General features: G+C 49.1%; 1 protein-coding gene across 3 annotated transcripts in view; it reads left to right on the top strand.

Annotated features, from left to right (window-relative positions):
* TPX2 (TPX2 microtubule nucleation factor) overlaps positions 1-22121 on the top strand; it is a 220822-nt gene that overhangs the window by 161486 nt on the left and 37215 nt on the right. For all 3 annotated transcript variants that reach the window (XM_063959107.1, XM_063959104.1, XM_063959106.1), the window contains exon 8: positions 1492-1649. In XM_063959107.1, the coding sequence (XP_063815177.1) occupies positions 1492-1649 (158 nt within the window). The remainder of the gene's footprint in view (positions 1-1491; positions 1650-22121) is intronic.

A 22121-nucleotide genomic window follows, 5' to 3' on the forward strand; every position in this document is an offset into this window, starting at 1 on the left:
GGCTAGGAAGGACGTAACGGCTAAACATTATCACCGTATACGGCAAAAATATGTTGCTGGGTGTGAGGCAAGGAATGCCTCTACAGAGGAATTCCAGCTGGGCCGTTTCCTTCACTTCCTACAGTCGGGAGTGACTTTGGGCCTAGAATTGGGTTCCATTAAGGTCCAGATTTCGGCCCTATCCATTTTCTTTCATAAAAAAACTAGCTTCTCTACCTGAAGTTCAGACGTTTGTAAAGGGAGTGCTGCATATTCAGCCCCGTTTTGTGCCACCAGTGGCACCTTGGGATCTTAACGTGGTGTTGAGTTTCCTGAAATCTCACTGGTTTGAGCCACTTAAGACCGTGGAGTTAAAATATCTCGTGTGGAAAGTGGTCATGCTATTGGCCTTAGCTTCGGCTAGGCGTGTGTCAGAATTGGCGGCTTTGTCATGTAAGAGCCCCTATCTGGTTTTCCATATGGACAGGGCAGAATTACGGACTCGTCCGCAATTTCTGCCAAAGGTGGTGTCATCTTTACATTTGAACCAACCTATTGTGGTGCCTGCGGCTACTCGTGACTTGGAGGATTCCAAGTTACTAGATGTAGTCAGGGCTTTGAAGATTATGTAGCCAGAACGGCTGGAGTCAGGAAAACTGACTCGCTTTTTATCCTGTATGCATCCAACAAGCTGGGTGCTCCTGCTTCAAAGCAAACCATTGCTCGCTGGATCTGTAACACGATTCAGCAGGCTCATTCTGCGGCTGGACTGCCGCATCCTAAATCAGTAAAAGCCCATTCCACAAGGAAGGTGGGCTCTTATGGGGGCGGCTGCCCGAGGGGTCTCGGCATTACAGCTTTGCCGAGCAGCTACTTGGTCGGGTTCAAACACTTTTGCAAAATTCTACAAGTTTGATACCCTGGCTGAGGAGGACCTTGTGTTTGCTCATTCGGTGCTGCAGAGTCATCCGCACTCTCCCGCCCGTTTGGGAGCTTTGGTATAATCCCCATGGTCCTTACGGAGTCCCCAGCATCCACTAGGACGTTAGAGAAAATAAGATTTTACTCACCGGTAAATCTATTTCTCGTAGTCCGTAGTGGATGCTGGGCGCCCGTCCCAAGTGCGGACTTCTTCTGCAATACTTGTATATAGTTATTGCTTAAATAAGGGTTATGTTATGGTTGCATCAGGTTTGTCTGATACTCTGTTGTTGTTCATACTGTTGACTGGGTATGTTATCACAAGTTATATGGTGTGATTGGTGTGGCTGGTATGAGTCTTGCCCTGGATTCCAAAATCCTTTCCTTGTAATGTCGGCTCTTCCGGGCACAGTTTCCTTAACTGAGGTCTGGAGGAGGGGCATAGAGGGAGGAGCCCGTCTATTCCCCATGGTCCTTACGGAGTCCCCAGCATCCACTACGGACTACGAGAAATAGATTTACCGGTGAGTAAAATCTTATTTATTTATTTTTTTTATTATTTTTTTTTTTCCCTCCCTCTATTCTGTGTAGGTCAACCCTTGAAGAAGAACTCTGTTCAGGCCACCAAGCCTGTAGACTTCCACTTCTGTACTGATGACCGGATTAAACGACATCAAGAGGAATCCACTGGGGATCAATATAAGCAAATGGATTTCACTGCTGAGCTCCGCAAACACCCTCCCTCTCCGGTAAGTGTCTGATCGCGAGAGCATATGTCAAACTATATTATATTTTATTTCTAAGAAATGATCATTAAGAGACTATTGGTATAGTCTGTTAAAACCACTAGTCTTTAAACTTGTCACTGCCCTATGCTTCTTACTAAGGTAATTCCTCCGGCAAGGATGGTCTTTAGCAGTGAAATTGAAGTGTAAACCATATTTGTTTTGGCTGTCTGGGGTAGGGAAGCCAATCCCGGGTATCAGGATTGAAAAAAAAAAATGGCCAATCCCGGGATTGGCTTTTAGCTTTGTGGCAGCCCCCTCGCCCCTACCCTGCCCCGCACACACAACTCACCATATACCGGGTACGAGCGGGTGTGGAACAACTTCTGATCGCTGCTGGCGGCTCCCAGCGTGACCTCTCACGCTGTGCTAGGAAGCCAGAAGAAGGAAGCCGGGCAGCGTCTGAGCGTCCTGTGGACGCTCAACGCTGATCCCTCAATCCCTGGGATTGGAGCTTCCAATCCCGGGATCCCACCGATCCTGATTCCGGGATTGGCCACCATAGTCTGGGGGATACAGGGTCACTGAAGATTAGTCCTATTTGTACTGGGGAGGGAAGAAGGATAAATATTTTGGGTAAATGGCATTGGTGAAACAAAGGTGGATATGCTAGATCCCTTTTCAATCAAACCTGGACACGCCAGATCATGGTTCAGAATATTACTTATGCTAGCTTTCTGGGTCTGGCACATCTGATTTGCAAAGATACATACTGAATAAAACCAATGGCGCAGACAGAAGGAACATGCATATAATAACAAACACCACAACCTGATTCACTTGTTCAAGGGTGCTGGTGTTGCTTCGTTAATAGATGTATCCATTCTCGATATTGACCTCAAAAAGAGAATGATTGATAGTGCAACACCGTTTGATAACAAAAGCAATCCCAATTTCTCTAACGTCCTAAGTGGATGCTGGGGACTCCGTCAGGACCATGGGGAATAGCGGCTCCGCAGGAGACAGGGCACAAAAGTAAAAGCTTTAGGATCAGGTGGTGTGCACTGGCTCCTCCCCCCATGACCCTCCTCCAAGCCCCAGTTAGGATACTGTGCCCGGCCGAGAAGGGTGCAATCTAGGTGGCTCTCCTAAAGAGCTGCTTAGAGTAAAAGTTTGTTAGGTTTTTTATTTTCAGTGAGTCCTGCTGGCAACAGGCTCACTGCTACGAGGGACTTAGGGGAGAGAAGTGAACTCACCTGCGTGCAGGATGGATTGGCTTCTTAGGCTACTGGACACCATTAGCTCCAGAGGGAGTCGGAACACAGGTCTCACCCTGGGGTTCGTCCCGGAGCCGCACCGCCGACCCCCTTGCAGATGCCGAAAAGTGAAGAGGTCCAGAAACGGCGGCAGAAGACTCTTCAGTCTTCATAAGGTAGCGCACAGCACTGCAGCTGTGCGCCATTGTTGTCAGCACACTTCATAGCAGCGGTCACTGAGGGTGCAGGGCGCTGGGGGGGGGTGCCCTGGGCAGCAATGATAGTACCTTATTCTGGCTAAAAATACATCACATATAGCCCCTGGGGGCTATATGGATGTATTTAACCCCTGCCAGGTCTCAGAAAAACGGGAGAAGAAGCCCGCCGAAAAGGGGGCGGGGCCTATTCTCCTCAGCACACAGCGCCATTTTCCCTCACAGAAATGCTGGTGGGAAGGCTCCCAGGCTCTCCCCTGCACTGCACTACAGAAACAGGGTTAAAACAGAGAGGGGGGGCACTTATTTGGCGATATGTATATATATATATTAAAATGCTATAAGGGAAAAACACTTATATAAAGGTTGTCCCTGTATAATTATAGCGTTTTTGGTGTGTGCTGGCAAACTCTACCTCTGTCTCTCCAAAGGGCTAGTGGGTCCTGTCCTCTATCAGAGCATTCCCTGTGTGTGTGCTGTGTGTCGGTACGTGTGTGTCGACATGTATGAGGACGATGTTGGTGAGGAGGCGGAGCAATTGCCTGAAATGGTGATGTCACTCTCTAGGGAGTCGACACCGGAATGGATGGCTTATTTAAGGAATTACGTGATAATGTCAACACGCTGCAAGGTCGGTTGACGACATGAGACGGCCGGCAAACAAATTAGTACCTGTCCAGGCGTCTCAAACACCGTCAGGGGCTGTAAAACGCTCATTTACCTCAGTCGGTCGACACGGACACTGACTCCAGTGTCGACGGTGAAGAAACAAACATATTTTCCTTTAGGGCCACACGTTACATGTTAAGGGCAATGAAGGAGGTGTTACATATTTCTGATACTACAAGTACCACAAGAAGGGTATTATGTGGGGTGTGAAAAAACTACCTGTAGTTTTTCCTGAATCAGATAAATTAAATGAAGTGTGTGATGATGCGTGGGTTTCCCCCGATAGAAAATTATTGGCGGTATACCCTTTCCCGCCAGAAGTTGGGGCGCGTTGGGAAACACCCTTTAGTGTGGATAAGGCGCTCACACGCTTATCAAAACAAGTGGCGGTACCGTCTCCAGATAGGGCCGCCCTCAAGGAGCCAGCTGAGAGGCTGGAAAATATCCTAAAAAGGTATATACACACACTGGTGTTATACTGCGACCAGCGATCGCCTCAGCCTGGATGTGCAGCGCTGGGGTGGCTTGGTCGGATTCCCTGACTGAAAATATTGATACCCTTGACAGGGACAGTATTTTATTGACTATAGAGCATTTAAAGGATGCATTTCTATATATGCGAGATGCACAGAGGGATATTTGCACTCTGGCATCAAGAGTAAGTGCGATGTCCATATCTGCCAGAAGATGTTTATGGACACGACAGTGGTCAGGTGATGCAGATTCCAACATGGAAGTATTGCCGTATAAAGGGGAGGAGTTATTTGGGGTCGGTCCATCGGACCTGGTGGCCTCGGCAACAGCTGGAAAATCCACCTTTTTTTACCCCAAATCACATCTCAGCAGAAAAAGACACCGTCTTTTCAGCCTCAGTCCTTTCGTCCCCATAAGGGCAAGCGGGCAAAAGGCCAGTCATATCTGCCCAGGGATAGAGGAAAGGGAAGAAGACTGCAGCAGGCAGCCCATTCCCAGGAACAGAAGCCCTCCACAGCTTCTGCCAAGTCCTCAGCATGACGCTGGGGCCGTACAAGCGGACTCAAGTGCGGTGGGGGGTCGTCTCAAGAGTTTCAGCGCGTAGTGGGCTCACTCGCAAGTGGACCCCTGGATCCTACAAGTAGTATCCCAGGGGTACAGACTGGAGATTTGAGACGTCTCCCCCTCGCAGGCTCCTGATGTCTGCTTTACCAACGTCTTCCTCCGACAGGGAGGCAGTATTGGAAACAATTCACAAGCTGTATTCCCAGCAGGTGATAATCAAAGTACCCCTCCTACAACAAGGAAAGGGGTATTATTCCACACTATATTGTGGTACTGAAGCCAGACGGCTCGGTGAGACCTATTCTAAATGGGAAATCTTTGAACACTTACATACAAAGGTTCAAATCAAGATGGAGTCACTCAGAGCAGTGATAGCGAACCAGGAAGAAGGGGACTATATGGTGTCCCTGGACATCAAGGATGCTTACCTCCATGTCCCAAATTGCCCTTCTCACCAAGGGTACCTCAGGTTCGTGGTACGGAACTGTCACTATCCGTTTCAGACGCTGCCGTTTGGATTGTCCACGGCACCCCGGGTCTTTACCAAAGTCATGGCCAAAATGATGATTCTTCTCAAAGAAAAGGCGTCTTAATTATCCCTTACTTGGACGATCTCCTGATAAGGGCAAGGTCCAGAGAACAGTTGGAAGTCGGAGTAGCACTATCTCAAGTAGTTCTACGACAGCACGGGTGGATTCTAAATATCCAAAATCACAGCCGTTTCCGACGACACGTCTGCTGTTCCTAGGGATGGTTCTGGACACAGTCCAGAAAAAGGTGTTTCTCCCGGAGGAGAAAGCCAGGGAGTTATCCGAGCTAGTCAGGAACCTCCTAAAACCAGGAAAAGTGTCAGTGCATCATTGCACAAGAGTCCTGGGAAAAATGGTGGCTTATTACGAAGCGATTCCATTCGGCAGATTCCACGCAAGAACTTTTCAGTGGGATCTGCTGGACAAATGGTCCGGATCGCATTTTCAGATGCATCAGCGGATAACCCCATCTCCAAGGACAAGGGTGTCTCTCCTGTGGTGGTTACAGAGTGCTCATCTTCTAGAGGGCCGCAGATTCGGCATTCAGGATGGATGCTGGTGACCACGGAGGCCAGCCTGAGAGGCTGGGGAGCAGTCACACAGGGAAAAAATTTCCAGGGAGTGTGATCAAGTCTGGAGATTTTTCTCCACATAAATATACTGGAGCTAAGGGCAATTTACAATGCTCTAAGCTTAGCAAGACCTCTGCTTCAAGGTCAGCCGGTATTGATCCAGTGGGACAACATCACGGCAGTCGCCCACGTAAACAGACAGGGCGGCACAAGAAGCAGGAGGGCAATGGCAGAAACTGCAAGGATTTTTCGCTGGGCGGAAAATCATGTGATAGCACTGTCAGCAGTGTTCATTCCGGGAGTGGACAACTGGGAAGCAGACTTCCTCAGCAGGCACAACCTCCACCCGGGAGAGTGGGGACTTCATCGGGAAGTCTTCCACATGATTGTGAACCGTTGGAAAAGACCAAAGGTGGACATGATGGCGTCCCGCCTGAACAAAAAACTGGACAAGTATTGCGCCAGGTCAAAAGACCCTCAGGCAATAGCTGTGGACGTTTCTGGTAACACCGTGGGTGTACCAGTCGGTGTATGTCTTCCCTCCTCTGCTTCTCATACCCAAGGTATTGAGAATTAGAAGACGTAGAGGAGTAAGAACTATACTCGTGGCTCCGGATTGGCCAAGAAGGACTTGGTACCCGGAACTTCAAGAGATGCTCACAGAGGACTCATGGCCTCTGCCGCTAAGAAGGGACTTGCTTCAGCAAGTACCATGTCTGTTCCAAGACTTACCGCGGCTGCGTTTGACGGCATGGCGCTTGAACGCCGGATCCTAAGGGAAAAAGGCATTCCGGAAGAGGTCATTCCTACCCTGGTCAAAGCCAGGAAGGAGGTGACCGCACAACATTATCACCACATGTGGCGAAAATATGTTGCGTGGTGTGAGGCCAGGAAGGCCCCATGAAGAAATTTCAACTCGGTCGTTTCCTGCATTTCCTGCAAACAGGAGTGTCTATGGGCCTCAAATTTGGGTCCATTAAGGTTCAAATTTCGGCCCTGTCGATTTTCTTCCAGAAAGAATTGGCTTCAGTTCCTGAAGTCCAGAAGTTTGTCAAGGGAGTACTGCATATACAACCCCCTTTTGTGCCTCCAGTGGCACTGTGGGATCTCAACGTAGTTCTGGGATTCCTAAAATCACATTGGTTTAAACCGCTCAAATCTGTGGATTTGAAATATCTCACAGGGAAAGTGACCATGCTGTTGGCCCTGGCCTCGGCCAGGCGAGTGTCAGAATTGGCGGCGTTTGTCTCAAAAAAGCCCATATCTGATTGTCCATTCGGACAGGGCAGAGCTGCGGACTCATCCCCAGTTTCTCCCTAAGGTGGTGTCAGTGTTTCACCTGAACCAGCTTATAGTGGTACCTGCGGCTACTAGGGACTTGGAGGACTCCAAGTTGCTAGATGTTGTCAGGGCCCTGAAAATATAGTTTCCAGGACGGCTGGAGTCAGGAAAACTGACTTGCTGTTATCCTGTATGCACCCAACAAACTGGGTGCTCTTGCTTCTAAGCAGACGATTGCTAGTTGGATGTGTAGTACAATTCAGCTTGCACATTCTGTGGCAGGCCTGCCACAGCCAAAATATGTAAATGCCCATTCCACAAGGAAGGTGGGCTCATCTTGGGCGGCTGCCCGAGGGGTCTCGGCTTTACAACTTTGCCGAGCTGATACTTGGTCAGGGGCACACCCTGACTGAGGAGGACCTGGAGTTCTCTCATTCGGTGCTGCAGAGTCATCCGCACTCTCCCGCCCGTTTGGGAGCTTTGGTATAATCCCCATGGTCCTGACGGAGTCCCCAGCATCCACTTAGGACGTTAGAGAAAATAAGAATTTACTTACCGATAATTCTATTTCTCGTAGTCCGTAGTGGATGCTGTGCGCCCATCCCAAGTGCGGATTGTCTGCAATATTTGTACATAGTTATTGTTACAAAAATCGGGTTATTATTGTTGCGAGCCATCTTTTCAGAGGCTCCGCTGTTATCATGCTGTTAACTGGGTTCAGATCACAGGTTGTACAGTGTGATTGGTGTGGCTGGTATGAGTCTTACCCGGGATTCAAAATCCTTCCTTATTGTGTACGCTCGTCCGGGCACAGTATCCTAACTGAGGCTTGGAGGAGGGTCATGGGGGGAGGAGCCAGTGCACACCACCTGATCCTAAAGCTTTTACTTTTGTGCCCTGTCTCCTGCGGAGCCGCTATTCCCCATGGTCCTGACGGAGTCCCCAGCATCCACTACGGACTACGAGAAATAGAATTATCGGTAAGTAAATTCTTATTTTCTCTGACGTCCTAGTGGATGCTGGGAACTCCGTAAGGACCATGGGGAATAGCGGGCTCCGAAGGAGGCTGGGCACTCTAGAAAGATTTATGACTACCTGGTGTGCACTGGCTCCTCCCACTATGACCCTCCTCCAAGCCTCAGTTAGATTTTGTGCCCGGCCGTGGTTGGATGCACACTAGGGGCTCTCCTGAGCCTTTAGAAAGAAAGTATAGAAATTAGGTTTTTTATTTTCAGTGAGACCTGCTGGCAACAGGCTCACTGCAGCGAGGGACTAAGGGGCGAAGAAGCGAACCTGCCTGCTTGCAGCCAGCTTGGGCTTCTTAGGCTACTGGACACCATTAGCTCCAGAGGGATCGATCGCAGGCCCAGCCTTGGTGTTCGGTCCCGGAGCCGCGCCGCCGTCCCCCTTACAGAGCCAGAAGCAAGAAGAGGTCCGGAAAATCGGCGGCAGAAGACATCAGTCTTCACCAAGGTAGCGCACAGCACTGCAGCTGTGCGCCATTGCTCCTCACACACACTTCACACTCCGGTCACTGAGGGTGCAGGGCGCTGGGGGGGGGCGCCCTGAGAAGCAATAATAACACCTTGGCTGGCAAAAATACCACAATATATAGCCCCAGAGGCTATATATGTGGAAAATACCCCTGCCAGAATATAGGAAAAAGCGGGAGAATAGTCAGCGGAAAAGGGGCGGAGCTATCTCCTTCAGCACACTGGCGCCATTTTTCCCTCACAGCTCCGCTGGAAGGAAGCTCCCTGGCTCTCCCCTGCAGTCTACACTACAGAAAATGGTAAAAAAGAGAGGGGGGGCACTAAATTTAGGCGCAGTATACATTATATAGAAAAAGCAGCTATAGGGGACATAACTCAGTTAGTCCCTGCATTATATAGCGCTCTGGTGTGTGCTGGCATACTCTCACTCTGTCCCCCCAAAAGGCTTTTGTGGGTCCTGTCCTCTGTTGGAGCATTCCCTTTGTGTGTGCGGTGTGTCGGTACGGCTGTGTCGACATGTTTGATGAGGATAATGATGTGGAGACGGAGCAGATGCCTTTAGAAGGGATGTCACCCCCTGCGGGGCAGACACCTGAGTGGATGAGCTTATGGAAAGAAATGAGTGCACGTATAGACTCCTTACATAAGAAATTTGACGACATGCCAAATGTGGGACAGCCGACTTCTCAGCTCGTGCCTGTCCAGGCGTCTCAAAGGTCATCAGGGGCTCTGAAACGCCCGCTACCTCAGACCGCAGACCCAGATGTCGACACTGATACTGACACCAGTGTCGACGGAGAGGAGTCTAACCTGATGCCCACTAAGGCCATTCACTGCATGATTGAGGCAATGAAAGATGTGTTACACATTTCTGATATAAATACAGGTACCACTAAAAAGGGTATTATGTTTGGGGAGAAAAAAACTACCCGTAGTTTCTCTATCGTCCTAGTGGATGCTGGGGTTCCTGAAAGGACCATGGGGAATAGCGGCTCCGCAGGAGACAGGGCACAAAAAGTAAAGCTTTAGGATCAGGTGGTGTGCACTGGCTCCTCCCCCTATGACCCTCCTCCAAGCCTCAGTTAGATTTTTGTGCCCGGCCGAGAAGGGTGCAATCTAGGTGGCTCTCCTAAAGAGCTGCTTAGAAAAGTTTAGCTTAGGTTTTTTATTTTACAGTGAGTCCTGCTGGCAACAGGATCACTGCAACGAGGGACTTAGGGGAGAAGAAGTGAACTCACCTGCGTGCAGGATGGATTGGCTTCTTGGCTACTGGACATTAGCTCCAGAGGGACGATCACAGGTACAGCCTGGATGGTCACCGGAGCCTCGCCGCCGGCCCCCTTGCAGATGCTGAAACGAGAAGAGGTCCAGAATCGGCGGCAGAAGACTCCTCAGTCTTCTTAAGGTAGCGCACAGCACTGCAGCTGTGCGCCATTTTCCTCTCAGCACACTTCACACGGCAGTCACTGGGGGTGCAGGGCGCTGGGAGGGGGGCGCCCTGGGAGGCAAATGAAAACCTTTTTTGGCTAAAAATACCTCACATATAGCCTCCGGGGGCTATATGGAGATATTTAACCCCTGCCAGAATCCGTTAAGAGCGGGAGACGAGGCCGCCGAAAAAGGGGCGGGGCCTATCTCCTCAGCACACAGCGCCATTTTCCCTCACAGAAAGGCTGGAGGGAAGGCTCCCAGGCTCTCCCCTGCACTGCACTACAGAAACAGGGTTAAAACAGAGAGGGGGGGCACTAATTTGGCGTTAGAAATATATAAAAAAGATGCTATAAGGGAAAACACTTATATAAGGTTGTCCCTATATAATTATAGCGTTTTTGGTGTGTGCTGGCAAACTCTCCCTCTGTCTCTCCAAAGGGCTAGTGGGTCCTGTCCTCTATCAGAGCATTCCCTGTGTGTGTGCTGTGTGTCGGTACGTGTGTGTCGACATGTATGAGGACGATGTTGGTGAGGAGGCGGAGCAATTGCCTGTAATGGTGATGTCACTCTCTAGGGAGTCGACACCGGAATGGATGGCTTATTTAGGGAATTACGTGATAATGTCAACACGCGCCAAGGTCGGTTGACGACATGAGACGGCCGACAAACAATTAGTACCGGTCCAGACGTCTCAAAAACACCGTCAGGGGTTTTAAAACGCCCGTTTACTTTAGTCGGTCGACACAGACACAGACAGGGACACTGAATCCAGTGTCGACGGTGAATAAACAAACGTATTCCTTATTAGGGCCACACGTTAAGGGCAATGAAGGAGGTGTTACATATTTCTGATACTACAAGTACCACAAAAGAGGGTATTATGTGGGATGTGAAAAAACTACCGTAGTTTTTCCTGAATCAGATAAATTAAATGAAGTGTGTGATGATGCGTGGGTTCCCCCCGATAGAAAATATGGGCGGTATACCCTTTCCCGCCAGAAGTTAGGGCGCGTTGGGAAACACCCCTTAGGGTGGATATGGCGCTCACACGCTTATCAGAACAAGTGGCGGTACCGTCTATAGATAGGGCCGTCCTCAAGAGCCAGCTGACAGGAGGCTGGAAAAATATCATAAAAAGTATATACACACATACTGGTGTTATACTGCGACCAGCGATCGCCTCAGCCTGGATGTGCAGAGCTGGGGTGGCTTGGTCGGATTCCCTGACTAAAAATATTGATACCCTTGACAGGGACAGTATTTTATTGACTATAGAGCATTTAAAGGATGTATTTCTATATATGCGAGATGCACAGAGGGATATTTGCACTCTGGCATCAAGAGTAAGTGCGATGTCCATATCTGCCAGAAGATGTTATGGACACGACAGTGGTCAGGTGATGCAGATTCCAAACGGCACAAAGGTGTATTGCCGTATAAAGGAAGAGGAGTTATTTGGGGTCGGTCCATCGGACCTGGTGGCCACGGCAACTGCTGGAAAATCCACCGTTTTTACCCTAAGTCACATCTCTGCAGAAAAAGACACCGTCTTTTCAGCTTCAGTCCCTTCGTCACTATAAGAGTCATATCTGCCCAGGGATAGAGGAAAGGGAAGAAGACTGCAGCAGGCAGCCCATTCCCAGGAACAGAAGCGTTCCAACCCTTCTGACAAGCTCTCAGCATGACGCTGAGACCGTACAGGACCCCTGGATCCTACAAGTAGTATCCCAGGGGTACAGTTTGGAATGTCGAGACGTTTCCCCTGCGCAGGCTCCTGAAGGCTGCTTTACCAAGGTCTCCCTCCGACAAGGAGGCAGTATGGAAAAAAATTCACGAGCTGTATTCCCAGCAGGTGATAATTAAATTACCCCTCCTACAACAAGAAAAGGGGTATTATTCCACACTATATTGTGGTACTGAAGCCAGAAGGCTAGGTGAGACCTATTCTAAATCTAAAAAAATTTGAACACTTACAAAGGTTCAAATCAAGATGGAGTCACTCAGAGCAGTGATAACGAACCGGGAAGAAGGGGACTATCTGGTGTCCCGAGACATCAGGGATGTTAACTCCATGTCCCAAATTTGCCCTTATCACTAAGGGTACCTCAGGTTCGTGGTACAGAACTGTCACTATCAGTTTCAGACGCTGCCGTTTGGATTGTCTACGGCACCCCGGGTCCTTACCAAGGTAATGGCCGAAATGATGGTTCTTCTTCGAAGAAAAGGCGTCTTAATTATCCCTTACTTGGACGATCTCCTGATAAGGGCAAAGTCCAGGGAACAGTTGGAGGTCGGAGTAGCACTATCTCGGATACTGTTACAACAGCAGGGGTGGATTCTAAAGATTCCAAAATCGCAGCTGATCCCGACAACAAGTCTCCTGTGCTTAGGGATGATTCTGGACACAGTCCAGAAAAATGTGTTTCTCCCGGAAGAGAAAGCCAGGGAGTTATCCGAGCTAGTCAGGAACCTCCTAAAATCAGTGCATCATTGCACAAGGGCCATGGTAAAAAAATGGTGACTTCCTTCGAAGCAATTCCAGTCGGCAGATTTCATGACAAGAACTTTTCAGTGGGATCTGCTGGACAAATGGTCCGGATCGCATCTTCAGATGCATCAGCGGATAACCCTATATCCAAGGACAAGGGTGTCTCTCCTGTGGTGGTTACAGAGTGCTCATCTTCTAGAGGGCCGCAGATTCGGCTTTCAGTTTTGGATGTTGGTAACCACGGAGGCCAGCCCGAGAGGCTGGGGAGCAGTCACACAAGGAAAAAATTTCCAGGGAGTGTGATCAAGTCTGGAGATTTTTCTCCACATAAATATAGCTAAGGGTAAATTTATAATGCTCTAAGCTTAGCAAGATCTCTGCTTCAAGGTCAGCCGGTATTGATCCAGTGGGATAAAACATCACGGCAGTCGCCCACGTAAATAGACAGGGCGGCAAAAGAAGCAGGAGGGCAGTGGCAAAAACTGCAAGGACTTTTCGCTGGGCGGAAAATCATGTGATAGCACTGTCAGCAGTGTTTCATTCCGGGAATGGAAACTGGGAAGCAGACTTCCTCAGTAGGCACGACCTCCACCCGGCAGAGTGGGAACTTCATGGGGAAGTTTTCCACATAATTGTAAACCGTTGGGAATTACCAAAGGTGGACATGATGGCGTCCCGTCTGAACAAAAAACGGGACAGGTATTGCGCCAGGTTAAGAGACCCTCAGGCAATAGCTGTGGACGTTCTGGTAACACCGTGGGTGTACCAGTCGGTGTATGTGTTCCATCCTCTGCTTTTCATACCTAAGGTACTGAGAATTATAAGACGTAGAGGAGTAAGAACTATACTCATGGCTCCGGATTGGCCAAGAAGGACTTGGTACCCGGAACTTCAAGAGATGCTCACAGTGGACTTATGGCCTCTGCCGCTAAGAAGGGACTTGTTTCAGCAAGTACCATGTCTGTTCCAAGACTTACCGCGGCTGCGTTTGACGGCATGGCGGTGGAACGCCGGATCCTAAGGGAAAAGGCATTCAGGAAGAGGTCATTCCTACCCTGGTCAAAGCCAGAAAGGAGGTGACCGCACAACATTATCACCACATGTGGCGAAAATATGTTGCGTGGTGTGAGGCCAGGAAGGCCCCACGAAGAAATTTCAACTCGGTCGATTCCTGCATTTCTTGCAAACAGGAGTGTCTATGGGCCTCAAATTGGGGTCCATTAAGGTTCAAATTTCGGCCCTGTCGATTTTTCTTCCAGAAAGAAGTGGCTTCAGTTCCTGAAGTCCAGAAGTTTGTCAAGGGAGTATTGCATATACAACCCCCTTTTGTGCCTCCAGTGGCACTGTGGGATCTCAACGTAGTTCTGGGATTCCTCAAAACACATTGGTTTAAAACCAGTCAAATCTGTGGATTTGAAGCATCTCACATGAAAAGTGAACATGCTCTTGGACCTGGCCTGGACCAGGCGAGTGTCAAATTGGTGGTTTTTTTCTCAAAAAAGCCCATATCTGTTTGTCCATTCGGACAGGGCAGAGCTGCGGACTCGTCCCCAGTTCTCTCCCTAAGGTGGTGTCAGTGTTTCACCTGAACCAGCTTATTGTGGTGTCTTGCGCCTACTAGGGACTTGGAGGACTCCAAGTTGCTAGATGTGGTCGGGGCCCTGAAAATATAGGTTCCAGGACGGCTGGAGTCAGGAAAACTGACTTGCTGTTATCCTGTATGCACCCAACAAACTGGGTGCTCTTGCTTTTAAGCAGACTTTTGCTAGTTGGATGTGTAATACAATTCAGCTTGCACATTCTGTGGCAGGCCTGCCACAGCCAAAATATGTAAATGCCCATTCCACAAGGAAGGTGGGCTCATCTTGGGCGGCTGCCCGAGGGGTCTCGGCTTTACAACTTTGCCGAGCGGCTATTTAGTCAGGGGCAAACACGTTTGTAAATTCCTACAAATTTGATACCCTGGCTAAGGAGGACCTGGAGTTCTCTCATTCGGTGCTGCAGAGTCATCCGCACTCTCCCGCCCGTTTGGGAGCTTTGGTATAATCCCCATGGTCCTTTCAGGAACCCCAGCATCCACTAGGACGATAGAGAAAATAAGAATTTACTTACCGATAATTCTATTTCTCGGAGTCCGTAGTGGATGCTGGGCGCCCATCCCAAGTGCGGATTATCTGCATTACTTGTACATAGTTACAAAAATCGGGTTATTGTTGTGAGCCATCTTTTCAGAGGCTCCGCTGTTATCATACTGTTAACTGGGTTCAGATCACAGGTTGTACAGTGTGATTGGTGTGGCTGGTATGAGTCTTACCCGGGATTCATAAATCCTTCCTTATTGTGTACGCTCGTCCGGGCACAGTACCTAACTGAGGCTTGGAGGAGGGTCATAGGGGGAGGAGCCAGTGCACACCACCTGATCCTAAAGCTTTACTTTTTGTGCCCTGTCTCCTGCGGAGCCGCTATTCCCCATGGTCCTTTCAGGAACCCCAGCATCCACTACGGACTCCGAGAAATAGAATTATCGGAAAGTAAATTCTTATTTTTTCCCCCATCAGATGAATTAAATGAAGTGTGTGAAGAAGCGTGGGCTTTCCCTGATAAAAAATTGGTAATTCCTAAGAAGGTACTAATGGCGTTCCCTTTCCCGCCAGAGGATAGGTCACGTTGGGAAACACCTCCTAGGGTGGATAAAGCGCTCACACGTTTGTCTAAAAAGGTGGCACTACCGTCTCCGGATACGGCCGCCCTCAAGGAACCTGCTGATAGAAAGCAGGAGGCGATCCTGAAGTCTGTATATACACACTCAGGCATTATACTTAGGCCAGCTATTGCGTCAGCATGGATGTGCAGTGCTGCCGCCGCGTGGTCAGATAAACTGTCAGAAAATATTGACACACTAGACAGAGACACGATCCTGCTAACCATAGACCATATCAAAGACTCAGTCTTATATATGAGAGATGCACAGAAGGAAATCTGCCGGCTGGCATCTAAAGTAAGTGCATTGTCCATTTCTGCTAGGAGAGGCTTATGGACTCGCCAGTGGACAGGAGATGCAGATTCTAAAAGGCACATGGAAGTTTTGCCTTATAAGGGTGAGGAATTATTTGGGGATGGTCTCTCGGACCTAGTTTCCACAGCAACGTCTGGGAAGTCAGCATTTTTACCCCATGTCCCCTCACAGCCTAAGAAGGCGCCGTTTTATCAGGTTCAGTCCTTTCGGACCCAGAAAAACAAGCGTGGAAAAGACGGGTCTTTTCTGTCCAGAGGCAGAGGTAGGGGAAAAAGGCTGCAACAAACAGCAGGTTCCCAGGAGCAAAAGTCCTCCCCCCGCTTCTTCTTCCAAGTCCGCCGCATGACGGTGGGGCTCCACAGGCGGAGCCAGGTACGGTGGGGGGCCGCCTCAAGAATTTCAGCGATCAGTGGGCTCGCTCACAGGTGGATCCCTGGATCCTTCAAATAGTATCTCAGGGGTACAAACTGGAATTCGAGGCGTCTCCACCCCACCGGTTCCTAAAATCTGCCTTGCCGATTGCTCCCTCAGACAGGGAGGCGGTGCTAGCGGCAATTCACAAGCTGTATTCCCAGCAGGTGATAATTAAGGTACCCCTACTTCAACAAGGCCGGGGTTACTATTCCACACTATTTGTGGTGCCGAAACCGGATGGTTCGGTGAGACCCATTTTAAATTTGAAATCCTTGAACACATACATAAAAAAATTCAAGTTCAAGATGGAATCGCTCAGGGCGGTTATTGCAAGCCTGGACGAGGGGGATTACATGGTATCCCTGGACATCAAGGATGCTTACTTGCATGTCCCCATTTACCATCCTCACCAGGAGTACCTCAGATTTGTGGTACAGGATTGCCATTACCAATTCCAGACGCTGCCGTTTGGACTGTCCACGGCACCGAGGGTATTTACCAAGGTTATGGCGGAAATGATGATACTCCTTCGAAAAAAGGGAGTTTTAATTATCCCGTACTTGGACGATCTCCTAATAAAGGCGAGATCCAAGGAACAGTTGTTGGTGGGCGTAGCACTATCTCAGGAAGTGCTGCACCAGCACGGCTGGATTCTGAATATCCCAAAGTCACAGCTGGTTCCGACGACACGGCTACTGTTCCTGGGTATGATTCTGGATACAGTCCAGAAAAAAGTGTTTCTCCCGGAGGAGAAAGCCAGGGAGTTGTCATCTCTAGTCCGAGACCTCCTGAAACCAAAACAGGTATCGGTGCATCACTGCACGCGGGTCCTGGGAAAGATGGTAGCTTCTTACGAAGCAATTCCCTTCGGCAGGTTCCATGCCAGAATCTTTCAGTGGGACCTATTGGACAAATGGTCCGGATCGCATCTTCAGATGCATCGCTTAATAACCCTAACCAGGGTGTCTCTACTGTGGTGGCTGCAGAGTGCCCATCTTCTAGAGGGCCGCAGGTTCGGCATACAGGACTGGGTCCTGGTGACCACGGATGCCAGCCTTCGAGGCTGGGGGGCAGTCACACGGGGAATAAACTTCCAAGGACTATGGTAGAGTCAGGAGACTTCCCTTCACATAAATATTCTGGAACTAAGGGCCATTTACAATGCCCTAAGTCAAGCAAAATCCCTGCTCCTACACCAGCCGGTGCTGATCCAGTCAGACAACATCACGGCAGTCGCCCATGTAAATCGACAGGGAGGCACAAGAAGCAGGATGGCAATGGCAGAAGCCACAAGAATTCTCCGATGGGCGGAGAATCATGTACTAGCACTGTCAGCAGTGTTCATTCCGGGAGTGGACAACTGGGAAGCAGACTTCCTCAGCAGACACGACCTCCACCCGGGAGAGTGGGGACTTCATCCAGAAGTCTTCCAGATGCTGGTAAACCGTTGGGAAAAACCACAGGTGGACATGATGGCGTCCCGCCTCAACAAAAAGTTAAAAAGATATTGCGCCAGGTCAAGGGACCCTCAGGCGATAGTTGTGGACGCTCTAGTGACACCGTGGGTGTACCAGTCGGTTTATGTGTTCCCTCCTCTGCCTCTCATACCAAAGGTATTGAGAATAATAAGAAAGCGAGGAGTAAACACAATTCTAGTGGTTCCGGATTGGCCAAGACGAGCGTGGTACCCGGAACTTCAAGAGATGATCTCAGAGGACCCGTGGCCTCTGCCGCTCAGACAGGACCTGCTACAGCAGGGGCCCCGTCTGTTCCAAGACTTACCGCGGCTGCGTTTGACGGCATGGCGGTTGAACGCCGGATCCTGAAGGAAAAGGGTATTCCGGAAGAAGTCATTCCTACGCTTATTAAAGCCAGGAAAGATGTTACGGCAAATCATTATCACCGCATATGGCGGAAATATGTTGCATGGTGCGAGGCCAAAAAGGCCCCAACAGAGGAATTTCAACTAGGTCGATTTCTGCATTTCCTGCAAGCAGGAGTGAATATGGGCCTAAAACTAGGCTCCATTAAAGTACAGATCTCGGCTCTGTCGATTTTTCTTTCAAAAAGAACTAGCTTCAGTACCTGAAGTTCAGACATTTGTGAAAGGAGTGCTGCATATTCAGCCCCCGTTTGTGCCTCCTGTGGCACCTTGGGATCTCAACGTGGTGTTGAGTTTCTTAAAATCACATTGGTTTGAGCCACTAAAAACCGTGGATCTAAAATATCTCACGTGGAAAGTGGTCATGTTATTAGCCTTGGCTTCAGCCAGGTGAGTGTCAGAATTGGCGGCTTTATCATGTAAAAGCCCTTATCTGATTTTCCATATGGATAGGGCAGAATTGAGGACTCGTCCCCAGTTTCTCCCTAAGGTGGTGTCAGCGTTTCACCTGAACCAGCCTATTGTGGTGCCTGCGGCTACTAGGGATTTGGAGGACTCCAAGTTGCTAGACGTTGTCAAGGCCCTGAAAATGTTTCCAGGACGGCTGGAGTCAGAAAATCTGACTCGCTGTTTATCCTGTATGCACCCAACAAGCTGGGTGCTCCTGCTTCTAAGCAGACTATTGCTCGCTGGATTTGTAGTACAATTCAGCTTGCACATTCTGTGGCAGGCCTGCCACAGCCAAAATCTGTAAATGCCCATTCCACAAGGAAGGTGGGCTCATCTTGGGCGGCTGCCCGAGGGGTCTCGGCTTTACAACTTTGCCGATCAGCTACTTGGTCAGGGGCAAACACGTTTGCTAAATTCTACAAATTTGATACACTGGCTGAGGAGGACCTGGAGTTCTCTCATTCGGTGCTGCAGAGTCATCCGCACTCTCCCGCCCGTTTGGGAGCTTTGGTATAATCCCCATGGTCCTTACGGAGTTCCCAGCATCCACTAGGACGTCAGAGAAAATAAGAATTTACTCACCGGTAATTCTATTTCTCGTAGTCCGTAGTGGATGCTGGGCGCCCATCCCAAGTGCGGATTGTCTGCAGTACTTGTAAATAGTTATTGCTAACTAAAGGGTTATTGTTGAGCCATCTGTTGAGAGGCTCAGTTGTTTTCATACTGTCAAACTGGATATAGTATCACGAGTAGTACGCTGTGATTGGTGTGGCTGGTATGAGTCTTACCCGGGATTCAAAATCCTTCCTTATTATGTCAGCTCGTCCGGGCACAGTGTCCTAACTGAGGCTTGGAGGAGGGTCATAGTGGGAGGAGCCAGTGCACACCAGGTAGTCATAAATCTTTCTAGAGTGCCCAGCCTCCTTCGGAGCCCGCTATTCCCCATGGTCCTTACGGAGTTCCCAGCATCCACTACGGACTACGAGAAATAGAATTACCGGTGAGTAAATTCTTATTTTTTGTATATTCCACTCACATAAAGGGACTTTAGAAATTGCATATATTGAGTTCCACAATACAGCCCAGATCGTACTTCTTTCCCGTATTTCTTTAGGTCAAAACCTCGGGAGAAATATCATTAGTGCAACACTGAGATTTTTTTTTTTACAGTTTTAATTTTTTAAAAGCACACTCACGTGAAACAAAGAATAACAGCATAAAAACATGGGGATTTCTGTTCCTCACAAACAGCAGAAATGAGTCCCAGAGAGAATCCTGGAAGTCCACAACAATGGTAAGAGTCCCAGTTCCACCCCCTCCGAGATTTCCACGGTCACAGGCACCTTGCTTAACGCGTTTCGGACCTCCAGTAGTTATGGTCCTTCCTCAGAAGCAGAAGATGCTTCTGAGGAAGGACCATAACTACTGGAGGTCCGAAACGCGTTAAGCAAGGTGCCTGTGACCGTGGAAATCTCGGAGGGGGTGGAACTGGGACTCTTACCATTGTTGTGGACTTCCAGGATTCTCTCTGGGACTCATTTCTGCTGTTTGTGAGGAACAGAAATCCCCATGTTTTTATGCTGTTATTCTTTGTTTCATGTGAGTGTGCTTTTAAAAAATTAAAACTGTGTAAAAAAAAAAAAAAAAAAAAAAAAAATCTCAGTGTTGCACTAATGATATTTCTCCCGAGGTTTTGACCTAAAGAAATACGGGAAAGAAGTACGATCTGGGCTGTATTGTGGAACTCAATATATGCAATTTTTAAAGTCCCTTTATGTGAGTGGAATATACAAAAATTGGGATTGCTTTTGTTATCAAACGGTGTTGCACTATCAATCATTCTCTTTTTGAGGTCAATATCGAGAATGGATACATCTATTAACGAAGCAACACCAGCACCCTTGAACAAGTGAATCCGGTTGTGGTGTTTGTTATTATATGCATGTTCCTTCTGTCTGCGCCATTGGTTTTATTCAGTCTGTATCTTTGCACTTGTTTTTTGGGGCTTTGGTGAAACCCTTGTTTAAAACTGGGCTGCACTCAGAGTGTTTACTGCGCAAAAATTGGTTATTCCCTCTATACATCTGATTTGCAGCTGAGTTGGGTGAAATCTGGAGGGCAATCTGAATTCAGGCCTGGTAGATTGCCTTATTGATGTACTTCAGGAGGCTATGTTAGGCTAAGGAAGTAGTTCTAAAGATGATGCCACAAAATATGCTTAAGGGAATGGATTATTTTTCTTACATCCTAGAGGATGCCGGGGTCCACATTAGTACCATGGGGTATAGACTGGTCCACTAGGAGCCATGGGCACTTTAAGAGTTTAATAGTGTGGGCTGGCTCCTCCCTCCATGCCCCTCCCACCAGACTGTTTAGAAAATGTGCCCGGTGGAGCTGGTCACAGCTAGGGGAGCTCCTAGAGCTTTTCTAGTTTTATTATTTTATTTTAAGATGTTAGGCACAGGGAGGCTGCTGGCAACAGCCTTCCTGCTTCGTGGGACTTAGGGAGAAGAGGGGGGAGGGAGGGAGGGAGTAGTGTCCAACCCTTGAGGTTAATGGCCACTATCTCTAACAGGACACTGAGCTCCTGAGGGTGATGATCGCAAGCCCCCGAGGCGATCGCTCACTCCTGCAGCATGCCGCCACTCCCTAACAGAGCTAGAAGATTGCGGTGGTGAGTATGATGCCGGCGCCCCGGTAAGCGCGTATCCGGCGAGAATGGGTGGGAGCGCAGCGCTGAAGCTGCACTCCGGAGGGCTCAAAGGTACAGATGTGCGGCGCTGTGAGGAGCTCCCTGGGCCAGCGCAGTATCTTCAAATCTGGTCAATTTAGCAATAAGGGACTGTGTACTGCTGCTAGCAAGTATTTTACCTCAGGCCAGTATAATCTTAACAGAGTGGGAAGATGCACCATTACAGGGGGCGGAGCTTCTCCTTAGAGAACCCCGCGCCACTTTCTCCCTGTAGATCACACACAGACGCTGCCTGGGTGTGCTGAACTTCCACATAACTCCAGCTATCCTGAGCGGTCCCATGGGGTTTTAGAAGGGTAGGGGGGGGGAGGAGAGAAGAGTAATTTTTATTCACAATTTTTAAACTGGGTAGTCTATTAAGGTTACTCAGTCAGCGCCAGGCTTTTATTATATAACTGCCTACTGGGGCGCTGTGTGTGCTGGCTCCTGAACTCTCTCTCTCTGAAGGTACTTGGGGGGGAATCTGTGTCTGATATTTTCCTGTGTATGTTCTATATCTCACATTACCATGTCTAGGGTCTTGTGCTGCAGAGTATGTATCTTCCCCAGAGGAGTCTATTCCATGTACTCAGGAATGCAATATACGGTCTCCACCTTCTGAATCCGAACCCCAGTGGGTGGCTTCTATTAAGGGAATGATATCCCAGTTTTCTGCAGCGGGGTAAACTGGGTTCCACAAGGAATAACATCAGGGTGTAGAGTAGGATCTTGATCCAAGGCACCAACAGGCTAAAAGCTTTGACTGTTCCCAGGATGCATAGCGCCACCTCCTCTAACCCCGCCTCCGTGCACAGGAGCTCAGTTTTGTAGTTGGTGCCATGCAGTGCAGGCGTACAACAGGCAGGGCTACTACAGCAGCCCTCAGAGCTTTTATAAGTGAATTTTGAAGACTTCAAGGGCTCCATCACCTCCCCCAGCGGCGCTGTATACTCCCGTGTCCTAGTTGCCGGGTACTTACAGCGGAGGCTCCAGTTTTCTTCAGTCAGGCACACACCACCGCAGCTCTCCA

The sequence above is a fragment of the Pseudophryne corroboree genome, chromosome 3 (genome assembly GCF_028390025.1).
Source record: "Pseudophryne corroboree isolate aPseCor3 chromosome 3, aPseCor3.hap2, whole genome shotgun sequence".
NCBI lineage: Eukaryota > Metazoa > Chordata > Amphibia > Anura > Myobatrachidae > Pseudophryne > Pseudophryne corroboree.